Source organism: Podarcis vaucheri (genome assembly GCF_965113315.1).
Source record: "Podarcis vaucheri genome assembly, chromosome: 1".
NCBI classification, from domain to species: Eukaryota; Metazoa; Chordata; class Lepidosauria; order Squamata; family Lacertidae; genus Podarcis; species Podarcis vaucheri.
Genome location: NC_138759.1, coordinates 52,738,157 through 52,752,414, shown reverse-complemented (window position 1 = coordinate 52,752,414; position 14,258 = coordinate 52,738,157). Strand labels below are relative to the sequence as shown.

General features: G+C 46.1%; 1 protein-coding gene across 11 annotated transcripts in view; it reads left to right on the top strand.

The window, feature by feature from the left end:
• Nucleotides 1-14,258, top strand: part of DGKZ (diacylglycerol kinase zeta) — a 157,320-nt gene that overhangs the window by 122,096 nt on the left and 20,966 nt on the right. For 8 of the 11 annotated variants that reach the window (XM_082223964.1, XM_082223968.1, XM_082223970.1 and 5 more), the window contains 11 exons: nt 70-210; nt 1,270-1,348; nt 1,824-1,879; nt 2,298-2,360; nt 2,608-2,681; nt 2,807-2,918; nt 3,550-3,749; nt 5,432-5,532; nt 6,132-6,211; nt 11,227-11,271; nt 11,540-11,609. In XM_082223964.1, coding sequence (XP_082080090.1) covers nt 70-210; nt 1,270-1,348; nt 1,824-1,879; nt 2,298-2,360; nt 2,608-2,681; nt 2,807-2,918; nt 3,550-3,749; nt 5,432-5,532; nt 6,132-6,211; nt 11,227-11,271; nt 11,540-11,609 — 1,021 coding nt within the window. The remainder of the gene's footprint in view (nt 1-69; nt 211-1,269; nt 1,349-1,823; nt 1,880-2,297; nt 2,361-2,607; nt 2,682-2,806; nt 2,919-3,549; nt 3,750-5,431; nt 5,533-6,131; nt 6,212-11,226; nt 11,272-11,539; nt 11,610-14,258) is intronic. The other 3 variants (XM_082223962.1, XM_082223966.1, XM_082223960.1) reach the window with 1 other exon arrangement.

Below are 14,258 nucleotides of genomic sequence, written 5' to 3'. Positions count from 1 at the left end.
CCCGAAAGGAGGTCACTTAATGCTTGCTATCTTGCGTCAGTCCTTCACGGAGAACATCTCAACCCACAGGGTTACACGGATGAGCCCTTGTCAAAGATCCTGTCGCACGTAGAAGAGGGAGAGATTGTGCAGCTGGACCGCTGGAGTCTGCAGGTGGAGCCAAATCCTGAGGCAAACACTGAAGAGAAGGATGAGGCGGCAGCAGACAAGGTGAGGCCTACAACACCATCATGCCCTTTTAGGGCCAGCTGCTACAGTCTCCCCACCAAAGATATACTTAGTATGCTTCCTTCTGGTTTATTTCATGGTGGGTCAGGTGTGTTATGGCAACTGCAACTGCCCCTAGCTAACCTAATGGTTTTTGCCATGTATGTCAAGTAAGCAAGTAGGATAGCAATGAAGAAAGTAAGACGGGGAAAGGAGCAGGATTTTTGCCCAGTGTGAAAAGGTTAACCACAGCATACTTGTTTTGGGGATTGTGGGATCAGAGCTACCTCAACAATATAGAAACTTATTTGTGTATGCAACTACAGCCGCTAGAATAATATTTGCTCAAATATGGAAAGAATAAGAAGTTCGGACCAGAGAAGAATGGCTTACAGAAATTAAGGGAATATGCAGAAATGGTGAAACTTAACTGGAAGAATTAAGAAATCAAGACAACAAACTTTTTATTAAGGAATGGAAATGTTTTGTTGAATATTTACAAGCAAATTGCAAACAGATTAAGACACTAGCAAGATTACTGTAAAAACTTGCAGTTTCTGAAACATATATGATAACAGATGATCAAAAGAATAAGTTGAAACAATTGGAATATGCAGGGGGTGAGGGGGGGGGGAAACTTTAAGGAACCGAAGAAAGAGGAGGAGGAAAGTCGAGGTTAAAATGTTAGAAATATTGTTGAATGATCATTGAAAGGTGGTTGTTTTCTGTTATAAATGAAAATTAAAACAAAACAAAACCCCACCGTGGAATATTTCTAAGGATCTACAGTCTCTACTTTTTACCTTAAAGCACTCTTTAAGGCTCCCCACTCCAGGGCTTTTCATCCCTTGTCTCTTGATGTTCATGGCACTTCTGTGACAAAACACTGTTGTCCTAACTACTGTTTCACCCCATCCATCCCCCTCATGGGTAGGAGAGCATTTTTCCATTGAATTCTGCTTTGCTTAGTCACATATGGGTATTTATAGAGTAGCTGAAAAGTCATTTCACCTTCATCAGAGCCTCAGATTTAGTGGTGTTTCCTCTCACTCTCAATTTTAGCTCCCTCTTGATGTCTTCAACAATTATTTCAGCCTTGGTTTTGACGCCCGGGTGACACTGGAATTCCACGAGTCCCGAGGTAAATAGCAACAACAGGTGGGATGTGGCCAATGCTCTCAGTGCACCATGCTTGGAGGGATGGCCTCCTGTGGGGAAACCATACCAATGATTTTGGAGGTCATGAGCTGAAAGCAGAGGGCTTACTCAGGAGGGAGAAGAAAGTGACAAGGAATTGGCTTCAAGGTACAACAAATGCCTTTCCTTTCAACAAGAGGGGTAAAGGTCCATATTAGTGCTAGTTTAGCACAAATAATAATCCCCTAATCCTGTCATACAGTAGAGTGCTGTGTGAGCACATTGTGGCAAGAGACGGTCAACTTTGGTAGCGGATATTGGGTGGGGGACTAGAGACTTTCTGCTGCTTTTTTCTAATGTGGGGAGATGCGCATGCAGAGAAGGTGCTTCTGTGATTTAACCAGTCATGGAGACAGAAATGTGACTTAATGTCACAAATGTGGCAACAAGTAACCCATAGCAACCTTTTTTTTCTGCAGAGGCCAATCCAGAGAAATTTAACAGCCGATTTCGGAATAAAATGTTCTATGCTGGGGTAAGTTCACTGGGATGTCCTTTCACAGCCCAGTTAGGAATTGTTCCCTTGGTCTCAGTGTGTCCCCAGAGTTTTTCACTGTAACATGTGGAGCATCTGGAGGACAGGCCATACTGTAATGTTTTTCTTCCCAGGGAAGCCTTTAGAACAGGGGTGGGGAACTTCTGTCCTGTGGGCCAATCTTGGGGGTCAGTTCTCCTAATCTACCCACCCATAAGATGACATCACTGGTGACATCATTTGATGGGGGGGGGGAGATGGGATTTAATCCTGACTGGGGTGCATGCCTTGCTTCCAGCAGGTAAGAGGTTAGTGGAGCCAAGGCAACATGATAAGTGGGGATCAAAGAGCGCCGTTTGAAATTAGTCAGTGCCTGGTCAGCCTCTGTGAACTAACTCGGTTTCTCTTCTTCTGGCAGACGGCATTTTCCGATTTCCTCATGGGGAGCTCCAGAGACTTAGCGAAACACATCAAAGTGGTGGTGAGTCAGCTGTGGGGCCAACAGGCACTTGGAGGGCACTGGTTATTGATTGGGTTGAGAAGGTCATTCTGCTGCCGTGTTAAAGATAAACCCTGCGGAAGGCATCGAGAGGGCAAATGCATCTTTGGGAAAGATCAAGGCGCTAAGAATTTTGTTCCCTCACGAAAGGGATAGAAAGAACGCCTGGGGTTCTTCTGTGCTGCAGCCAGCCTTGACATCTGACTGTCGCCTTTTCCTCTTTCCTTAGTGTGATGGGACAGACCTGACCCCCAAAATCCAAGATCTGAAGCCACAATGCCTCGTCTTCCTAAACATTCCAAGGTGAGTGGTAACTCTCCCTGTCGGGGAGCGTTCCCCCTCCTTTGACTCCCTCCCAACGCTCAGGGATCAGAGGTGTGCTATCCTCTGCCCCCAACACACTTCCCCTCCTTCCTGTCTTCATTCAGGTACTGCGCAGGCACCATGCCTTGGGGCAATCCCGGGGAGCACCATGACTTTGAACCCCAGCGCCATGATGACGGCTGCCTTGAGGTCATCGGCTTCACCATGACATCCCTGGTAAGCCAGGGCAGCTCCTGATGGCTGATCTCTGGGGTCATCAAGGACAGCAGATGCAGCTGGAATTGGGGGGAGGGACTGGAACTTCTAGCCTCTATAACACTAACACTGGTGCAACCTGAACAAGTAAACAAGACCAACTAAGCTGCCGCTAAGCCTGCCTAGCTGACAAAGACAGTGACAGCCTCTTGATCTGTTGTTTAACTATTAGCTTGCCCGGAGGAGCTGTCTGACACAAGTATTAAACTAGATAGAATCATAGAACTGTCGAGTTGGAAGGGGTCCTGAGAGTCATCTAGCCCACTCCCCTGGCTCAGTGGTAGACATACGTCATGCATGTCGTCTCAGCTCCCAAGTTCATCTGCTAGCATCTCTACTTAAACATTAAAGAGTCCTCAGAAGAAGCAGGAACTGGGAAGCACCCCTGTTGGGACCTCTGGGCAGCCACTGCAAGTCAGAGCTGGCAATACTAGGCTGGAGAGGCTGTTGATTTGAGTCACTGCACAGCAGCCTCAGATGCTGCTGGTAATGGGAAAATGTTTCTTTTCCCAGGTTCAGGTTATGTGCAGTCTCCCACTGACGTTGGTCGTTGGTTGGCCCTTCCTGTTCAACACTCTTCTTCCTTTTGTAGGCAGCACTGCAAGTGGGCGGCCACGGAGAGCGGTTGCACCAGTGCCGGGAGGTGCTGTTGACCACGTCCAAGGCCATCCCCATGCAAGTGGATGGAGAGCCCTGCAAGCTGGGGGCTTCCTGCATTCGCATATCCCTGCGCAACCAGGCCAACATGGTGCAGAAGACCAAGAGGCGCAACTCCATGCCTCTGCTTAATGAGTACGTTCTACCTGACAAAGGGATCACCCCCCAAGGCTTTGGGGCAGGGAGTGAAGATGGCTTTGCCTGTTCAAAGTGTAATAAACCTTTTGCATGGTGGATGAGCTTCCTCATCCTTTAGCAGGACAGCCTGCTGTGAGCTTAGCTGCTGAGTTGAGTGGGATTTCTATCCTACTATATCCCAGAGGTTTGGATTAAAATGCATTGGAAACCATCCTAAAGGCAAGTTCTAATACTATGAAATGTAAGATATATAAAACCCAACAGAATTAAAGTCTCTACAGACAGATGTATTGGGTTTTCTAGCTATGCAGCACTGAGTCTTCTGAAGTCCAAAAAACACTGATATTGAGCACCCTTTTCCCCCACCTAACATAAAAGCGTAACTGCCTTTTCTCAACTGCTTTATCAGGAAGGCTCTGCCTTGTCCTAGTCCTAAAGGCAAGCAGCTGAATGATTAATGGAGGAAGCAGGGTTATATGAGCCCACAGAGAGGGCTCTGCGGAAGCAAAGTTCCTTCTCTGCTATATTTTCTTTTGGGGGAAGGGAGTGGAGAGTTGTATCACAGACTCCTAGACACTAATGAGTGGCACAAGATCTTGGGTGCACAGCTTCCTACATTGTACTGATTGTGAGGAGGAAAGGTTTTTATTATGCTGCTTATCCCATTCAAGGCATAATAAAAGGTGGGTTTTGTGTCTTTTCTGGCATTCATACCCTTCTTGGCAAGCCTGTTTTCCTGTCCTAGGTACATCTACATGGCTGCTTGTTACGCTTCCATTTGGCATTGTAGTGCTGAACTAGCAACATTTAACCCCCATCTTCAACTCTGTCCCAGTACTGAGACAGTGCTGGTCTCCTGCCTCTCTACATTGCCCATGAGGCCTTGCTGCAAGTTTCTATCTATCTTACATAAAGAAGCACATTCCCAAGAAGCCAGGAATTGTGCCTCCCTTCCTTCTGGCCTGCCTGCATTTGTACATGGGAGATGGCAATTGGGGCCATTGTTATGGAAGCAACCTGCGTGGCTAGAGGCATAACGGGGGGCCAGGGGCGTCCCGCCTGCCACTTTGTTTTTTATTCTGATTTCTCAAAAATGGATGCCCATTTTAGTGCTGAATTATTATTATTATTATTATTATTATTATTATTATTATTATTATTATTATTATTATTATTATTTTATTTATACACCGCCCATCTGGCTGGATTTCCCCAGCCACTCTGGGTGGCTTACAGCAAATATTTTAAAAAATTGTAAAACATCAGACATTAAAAATTTCCCAATACAGGCCTGCCTTCACGTGGCTTCTAAAAGTCAGATACTGTAGTTAGTTTATTTCCTTGACATCTGATGACAGTGAACACAACCATCAGGACTAGTAGCTATTGATAGCCTTAATGGACTAAATGAAGAGCCGATTGCAAATGCAACTGTTGTTTTGAGTTCCTGCCCACTAGTCAGATAACAAGTTTTTAAATGCTACAATGCTACTCTAATAGTTGTTGTTGTTGTTGTTGTTGTTGTGCATGGGGATTTCGTATCACATTCTGGGATTTTTTCCCCACCCCATATCTCCCCCTCTTTCCCTCCCTTCCCTCCCACAACAATGCTGTCTTCCTTTCCTTAAGCAGCCCCACCTTAATTAAATCAGCACTTTTCCTTCCTGCTGCGCAAACAGTCAGCAGCCCGTTCCAGAGCGGCTAAGAATCCGCGTAAGCCGAATTGGCATGCACGACTACGAAGCACTTCACTACGACAAGGAGAAGCTCAAGGAGGCCTGTGAGTAGCTGGTTCCACAGCCCAGGCTGCTGGAGCCTCTTTAGCTAAAGGGTGCCTAGAACAACTTGCAGGAACTTTCTGGAGCCATTTTATGCTTGCACACCTTTGTCCATAACAATACAGCATGTGGGCAAGTCGCTGGCACCTTCTGCCCTTCTGGCAGCCTATTCAAATGTGTTACTCTAGCATGGCAGCATCTTAGTTAGTCTTTTTTTTTTTAAAGAGCCCTCACATCAAAATTCCCTGTATGTGCAAAGCTAACACATCTGTGAGAGAAGGCTTCTAGCCTAGCATTTCTCCCTGACATATTAAAATTCCACATGCACAAAGATTTTGTCCATTAGATACCTTCAGATAAGTAGCTTCCCTTGTGCATTGTGAGATGGTATGACGCTTGAGGTGGAAGGGACCCTGAGGATGATCTAGTCCAAACCCCTGCAGTGCAGGAATATGCAGCTGTCCCATAAGGGGATCAAACATGCAACCTTGGTGTTGCATCTATGAATTGTCCCCTAGCTTCTGCTCAGTGAATACCTGATACGCTAGGAATGTATTTAGCAGGTTCAGTGGTATTTGTTGATAACATTCTTACTTTCCAGCTGTGCCCTTGGGAATTATCGTTGTGCCAGGAGACAGTGACTTGGAGATATGCCGGACCCACATTGAGAGGCTTCAGGAGGTGAGATGCAAGCAAAACACTTGGAGAAGGGGAGGGTGTAACCTTGCTATAATTCTACTTCTGTTCAAGTGACATACCACTTGGATATCCCTGCTACCATAGTATCTGTGCTTCTCCAGTTGTAATTAACTGCCCCTCAAATGAAATTTAACAGTTGACTGAGCAGCAGGAGTTGCCTCTGCTTGCGATTCATAACATACAGAGCAACAGGAAGTAGTTTAGTTATGCCTCTGCATAGTTTAAGGGTCGACCTAAATGTCCCCACTGCCACCTACCCCATACAATTAAAGAAATGTGGGGAAAAGCTGTTAACCTGCATGAACAAAACCTGAAGTAACAAAGCTGGGCTTTGTATGCAGTGTAGTTTGGGTAAAAGGAAAGAATTCAGTGTAAGATGCCCTGGGAATTTCAATGAAAGCAAGTAAATATACCTACAGTGGTGCCTCGCAAGACGAAAATAATCCGTTCCGTGAGTCTCTTCGTCTAGCGGTTTTTTCGTCTTGTGAAGCAACCCTATTAGCGGATTAGCGCTATTAGCGGTTTAGCGGCTATTAGCGGCTTAGCTTCATGGATCACTGCCTTGCCGTGGCGAAGGGGCTTGAAGAACTCAGAGAAGCTATGAACTATGCCGAGCAGGGCACCCAAGATGAACAGGTCATAGTGGAGAGTTTTGACCAAACGTGATCCACCTGGAGGAGGAACCGGCAAGCCACTCCAGTATCCCTGCCAAGAAAACTCCATGGACAAAGACAACAGGCATATAAAAGTTATGACGCTGGAAGATGAGCCCCTCAGGTCGGAAGGTGTCCAACATGCTACTGGGGAAGAGCGGAGGACAAGTACAAGTAGATCCAGAGCTGATGAAGCGGCTGGGCCAAAGCCGAAAGGACGCTCAGTTGCGGATATGCATGGAAGCGAAAGGAAAGTCCAATGCTGTAAAGAAAAATATTGCATAGGAACCTGGAATGTAAGAACCATGAACCTGGGTAAGTTGGATGTGGTCAAAAATGAGATGGCGAGAATAAATATTGACATCCTGGGCATCAGTGAGCTAAAATGGACGGGAATGGGCGAATTCAGTTCGGATGACTATCATATCTACTACTGTGGGCAAGAAACCCGTAAAAGAAATGGAGTGGCCCTCATAGTCAACAAAAGAGTGGCGAAAGCTGTACTGGGATGCAGTCTCAAAAATGATAGAATGATCTCGATACGAATCCAAGGCAGACCTTTTAACATCACAGTAATCCAAGTTTATGCACCAACTACTGGTGCTGAAGAAACTGAAATTGACCAATTCTATGAAGAATTACAAGACCTTATAGAAGTGACACCAAAGAAGGATGTTCTGCTCATTATAGGGGATTGGAATGCTAAAGTAGGGAATCAAGAGATAAAAGGAACAACTGGCAAGTTTGGCCTTGGAGATCAAAACGAAGCAGGGCAAAGGCTAATAGAGTTCTGCCAAGAGAACAAGCTGGTCATCACAAACACGCTTTTCCAACAACACAAGAGACGACTCTACACATGGACATCCCCAGATGGGCAACATCGAAATCAGATTGATTATATTCTCTGCAGCCAAAGATGGAGAAGCTCTATACAGTCAGCAAAAACAAGACCTGGAGCTGACTGTGGCTCAGATCATCAGCTTCTTATAGCAAAATTCAAGCTTAAACTGAAGAAAGTAGGAAAAACCACTGGACAGGTAAGATACAATCTAAACCAAATCCCTTATGAATACACAGTGGAAGTGAGGAACAGGTTTAAGGATTTAGATTTGCTGGACAGAGTGCCTGAAGAACTATGGGTGGAGGCTCGCAACATTATACAGGAGGCAGCAACTAAAACCATCCCAATGAAAAAGAAATGCAAGAAAGCAAAGTGGCTGTCCAACGAGGCCTTACAAATAGCGGGGGAGAGAAGGCAAGCAAAATGCGAGGGAGATAATGAAAGATACAAGAAATTGAATGCAGATTTCCAAAGAATAGCAAGGAGAGACAAGAAGGCCTTCTTAAACGAGCAATGCAAAGAAATAGAGGAAAGCAACAGAATGGGAAGAACCAGAGATCTGTTCAAGAAAATCGGAAATATGAAAGGAACATTTCGTACAAAGATTACCATAATAAAGGACAAAAGTGGTAAAGACCTAACTGAAGCAGAAGACATCAAGAAGAGGTGGCAAGAATACACGGAGGAATTATACCAGAAAGATATGGATGTCTCGTACACCCCAGGTAGTGTGGTTGCTGACCTTGAGCCAGACATCCTGGAGAGTGAAGTCAAATGGGCCTTAGAAAGCACTGCAAATAACAAGGCCAGTGGAAGTGATGGTATTCCAGCTGAACTGTTTAAAATTTTAAAAGATGATGCTGTTTAGGTGCTACACTCAATATGCCAGCAAGTTTGGAAAACTCAGCAGTGGCCAGAGGATTGGAGAAGATCAGTCTACATCCCAATCCCAAAGAAAGGCAGTGCCAAAGAATGCTCCAACTACCGCATAATTGCACTCATTTCACACGCTAGCAAGGTTATGCTTAAAATTCTACAAGGAAGGCTCAAGCAGTATGTGGACCGAGAACTCCCAGAAGTGCAAGCTGGATTTAGAAGAGGCAGAGGAACCAGAGACCAAACTGCAAACATGCGCTGGATTATGGAGAAAGCTAGAGAGTTCCAGAAAGACATCTACTTCTGCTTCATTGACTATGCAAAAGCCTTTGACTGTGTTGACCACAGCAAACTATGGCAAGTTCTTAAAGAAATGGGAGTGCCTGATCACCTCATCTGTCTCCTGAGAAATCTCTATGTGGGACAAGAAGCTACAGTTAGAACTGGATATGGAACAACTGATTGGTTCCAAATTGGGAAAGGAGTACGGCAAGGCTGTATATTGTCTCCCTGCTTATTTAACTTATATGCAGAATTCATCATGCGAAAGGCTGGGCTGGATGAATCCCAAGCCGGAATTAAGATTGCCGGAAGAAATATCAACAACCTCAGATATGCAGATGACACAACCTTGATGGCAGAAAGTGAAGAGGAATTAAAGAACCTTTTAATGAGGGTGAAAGAGGAGAGCGCAAAATATGGTCTAAAGCTCAACATCAAAAAAACGAAGATCATGGCCACTGGTCCCATCACCTCCTGGCAAATAGAAGGGGAAGAAACGGAGGCAGTGAGAGATTTTACCTTCTTGGGCTCCATGATCAGTGCAGATGGTGACAGCAGTCACGAAATTAAAAGACGCCTGCTCCTTGGGAGAAAGGCGATGGCAAACCTAGACAACATCTTAAAAAGCAGAGACATCACCTTGCCAACAAAGGTCCGTATAGTAAAAGCCATGGTTTTCCCAGTAGTGATGTATGGAAGTGAGAGCTGGACCATAAAGAAGGCTGATCGCCGAAGAATTGATGCTTTTGAATTATGGTGCTGGAGGAGACTCTTGAGAGTCCCATGGACTGCAAGAAGATCAAACCCCTCTCCATTCTGAAGGAAATCAGCCCTGAGCGCTCACTGGAAGGACAGATCGTGAAGCTGAGGCTCCAATACTTTGGCCACCTCATGAGAAGAGAAGACTCCCTGGAAAAGACCCTGATGTTGGGAAAGATGGAGGGCACAAGGAGAAGGGGACGACAGAGAATGAGATGGTTGGATGGTGTTCTTGAAGCTACCAGCATGAGTTTGATCAAACTGCGGGAGGCAGTGGAGGACAGAAGTGCCTGGCGTGCTCTGGTCCATGGGGTCACGAAGAGTCGGACACGACTAAACGACTAAACAACAACAACAACAACAACAGCGGCTTAGCAGCTTAGAAAAGGGGGGGGGGAGCGAAAAAAATTGCAAGACTCGCAAGACATTTTCGTCTTGCGAAGCAAGCCCATAGGGAAATTTGTCTTGCGAAGTGCATCGAAAAACGGAAAACCCTTTCGTCTAGCGGGTTTTTCGTCTTGCGAGGCATTCGTCTTGCGGGGCACCACTGTACAATAAATAAATAAAAAAGTCCTCGGTTCTGATGTAACCCAGGGAGGTAACTCCTAGTTGGGAGGCGGTCAGGGGTCAAGGTAAGTGCAGGCTCATTCCCACATTGCTTTATATGCCGGAGGAAATATTCCAGGGTTGTATCCAACTAACTGATACTCGGAATAGACCCACTGAAATAAATGAAATGAGTTGTGTCCATTGATTTTAATGAGTCTACTCTGTGACTTACGTTGGATGCATTCTAATTTGTAACAAGTCTTTTGCAAATATAATAACTTCTTCATGCCTCGAACCTGGATAGAATTTCAGTTATCTTGCCTAGAGTTTTAGTTACAAGGATTTTGTTCCGCATCACTGTGATGCCTCCAGTTCTAAGTGAAGCTTCCACCTTACCTGGCAGCTTTTGTGAATGACACACCAATATTTTTGTTTAGCTGGGAAATGTCGTTGACTTCCTGCTTTGGCTCAAGCCAATAAATGCATGGAGAAATCCGTTCCCTGGAGCTTGGTTACAAAGGAAATGAGATTGTGTGGGCAATCTTCCGTAAACTGCTTTCTCTCTTTCCCTCCCTTTACCTGCCTTTACGGATTTGCCCTTTGTCCAGCCCTTAGGCGTCAGGCAGGTAATAAAACACACTGCATCGGATGTGGATATAGTGTTCAGTGCAAAAGAACCTGGAACCTTTCAAGCTTGATTTTGGTCATAACAATGATTATGAGAAGCAGCTGTGATCAAATTGTCCAGCTGGGAAGGCCAACATAGCCTGGAGCTCATTGTGAAACTAGGGCACTTGGACTGCCATGGCACATGGATTCGCTGTCTTTTCCTCCTTGTCCTCCTCCTAAATTTCTTTCCCACACTTGAAACCATTTTCCTGGCTGGTGCTTGTGCAATCTTGCTTTTGGATTACACTGGCCAATATGGAGGCTGGCTGCTCCAGAAGATGTGAGGAGCACCCTGCAGGTTCCTACAGCTATGGGGATGCAAGCATATCCTAATGGTAGCGGTAACTCAGCTCCTTCCCTTTCCACAGGATTTTCCTTCAGGCCCTTCCACTATTCAGAGCCTGTTTCCAGAGGTGTGTATCTTTTCTGTCTCCACCTCCCCTTTGTTGAAAGACTCTTCTCCCCACACCCCTTCTGTCTTTTTTGTGCATGATGGACTTTCATCAGTATCTGTCCAGTGCATCTGTCTTGAGCTGCATCCATGTGCTCTGTGCCTTCCGATTTGTGTCAAAGCATGTGTCTTGAGTCCACCTGAGGCATCTATGCTGGAGCAAGCCAGAAGAGGCTTTGAAAAGAGGGTAGGAAAGGAGACCTAATTCTTTTTTGCTTGCTTTGATGCAGGAAGGGGACGGAGCCAAACCAAAGACATTGTCATGCCAGAAACTGTCCCCCAAGTGGTGCTTCCTGGACTGTGAGTACATACGTATATGTGTGTGTGTGGAGCGGATATGTAAATATATACTAACTCTGTAGTCAGTAGGTGGGGGCTCGGTGCATCAAAGGTTCCATGACTAATGCTACGGAAATTTGTTGCCAGAGCCATCGATGCTGTAATGGAATATATTTCTATAATTATAATTTTGTTTTATGTAGAGCTCAAATAGTGCTGGTCAGTACCGTTGGAAACGTCACTTGTTCCATGTTGCCTTTTGAATTATTTCCTTTGCTTCTCCTGAGTACAAAGGAGCACAAGACATTGCCTTTGATCTATCTAGCTCTCTCTTATCTATACAGACCAGCTGTGGCTCTCCAGAGGGTCAGACCAGGAGACTTTCCGAACACTACCTGGAGTTGTCAGGGATTGAACTTGCGGCATTTTGTGTGTTAAACATGTCCTCTGCTGCTGGGAGAATGGGTGGGCTGGGGAGTTCTGAGGGCCAAATAGAGAGGCCTGAGAGGGGCCTCCTTTGACCACGGGCCTGGCGTTTCCCATTCCTGCTGCGGGTAATTTGGGCTTGCTGCTTTAGGACTTGTTAATACGGGCTAGATGGTAATAAATCCACCTAAAAGGTCCTCGTTTAGGTCCTCGTTTAGGTCCTCGTTGCATGTGGAAGGACCCAGATTCAACCCCTGATAACTGCAGGTAGTACTTTTGCCTGGTGGGCCTTATCAAAAAGTGACCAGCCAACCCTCATCAGGCCATATTGGATAGGTGGCTGAGTCCGCATACCTGTCAGCCACCTGGCATCATATGACATCAGGTGGATCTAATCCCACTGCAGAGCAGCGGAACTTGCATTCAGTGCTTAATTTAAACAGCTCCAAATACAAGCCATGTTGAGAGCATGCTCTTCAGTTCCTGGTTATTCCCTGGCAGCTGCAGCTTTTCCTATCTCACACCTGACATCATAGTGACATCAGGTGAGCAGCAGCTGGGTATGGCTGACCAAAACAGCCACACACTCACACCAAATTGGGTGATTTGGCAGACCTTAATTTGGCGCATGAGCAGGACGTTTGTCAACCCCGGTGAAGACAATAGTCAGCTAAACTAAGGCAGCTTTCTGTGGTCCAGCAGAGCAGAATCGAGGCCTCGGTGAGAGAGTGCTGAGTATTCCCTCGGCAGGAGGTACTGCTGGCTCCCACCAGCGCACTGCAGTAGCAGGGAGTGAAGTTTGCGTCTCTTGTCATTTTTTTCACATTGGGCCATCTTCTCTCAGATACATTAGTCTTGCTGTTCTCCAGCAGATGGCTCTGTAGGAAAAGGCATGAGGGAGACGTGGCAGTTTCGCCCAGCCGCCTTCAGCAGTGGTTTTTTGGGACCAGTGAATATGCTGCATTCAGAGTTTCCTTTTGTACATCAAATTCAATTACAGCTTTTGCATTGGGGGAGTAATGAGAGGGAGAGAAGGAAGACTGGCTGGTTTTGTTTTGTTTTGTTCCTTTGGTGGGCCTGTGACCCAACCGGCTGTGTTTTTGCATGAACCCCCAAGAGCTCTGCAGGGCAGCAGAGTCTTGTTTACAAACACAGCTTTGTTCCAGCTCCTCTCTCAGCCCCTACTCTCTCTCCTCCTCCTCCTCCCCACCACCACCACCTGAAGGGTTGATTCTGTGTTCCTATAGCCTTCCAGACTGCACATTTCACTTTTAACTAGCACATTTTATTTATTTCTGCCGTTTCTCAGTTTTGGTTTGAGCAACAGTGTGAGACTCTCCCACAGGCTGGGACAATAGCGGCTTTTGTGCCCTTGTAAGCAATGTTGGAATGAGTTCCCAAAGACACGGGGAGCAACTTGCATGGCCCGTTGAGCTTCTTTGCAGCCCTGTACCTCAAAGCCATGAGGCCTCCCTCCACCAAGATTATAGCAGGCAGCAACAAGAAGTGTCTTGGGGGCCCAGAGGGATGGGAGAAGCACCTGGTTCAGTGAGATTTGGTACTGACCCAGAGAGATCCCTAGAGAGAGCAAGAGACTAACATGGGTGGGTTGGGGTGATGCCAAGCCATCACATAGCGCTTAGTTAAACTCTGGAACTCACCCCACGGGAAGTAATGACAGCCCCCAACTTTCATAGAATCATAGAATCATAGAGTTGGAAGAGACCACAAGGGCCATCGAGTCCAACCCCCTGCCAAGCAGGAAACTTTGATGGCTTTAAAAGAGAATCAGGCAAATTCGTGGGAGATGAGGCTGTGAATGGCTACTAGCCATGAAGGTTGGACTCTGCCTCCATTGACGGAGGCAATATGCCTCTGAATGCCTGTTGCTGGAAATCACAAGTAGGGGTGAGGGCCCAAGCATTTGGTTGGCCAATCTACAAACAGGGTGCAGAACTAGATGGCTCCCTGATCCAGGGAGGCTCTTTTTAAATTCTTACGTCTTGACGTAGTAGTGAATGATTTGACCTCAAGCGCCTTTTGAGTTTGTAGCTTGAAGGACAAACTCTCCCTTCAAACTACTTTCCTCCTCATCCCATTTTGCCTTTTCCCAGTCTCCCCCTCCCAGTTGTCTGATGTTATTTATTTTTATTTTTTAGATCCCTTCCAGTCACTCCCCAGCGCAGATCTCAAGGAATAGTATGGTGCTGACCTTTGAATCCGAGTCAGCTGCAAAACTGTTAG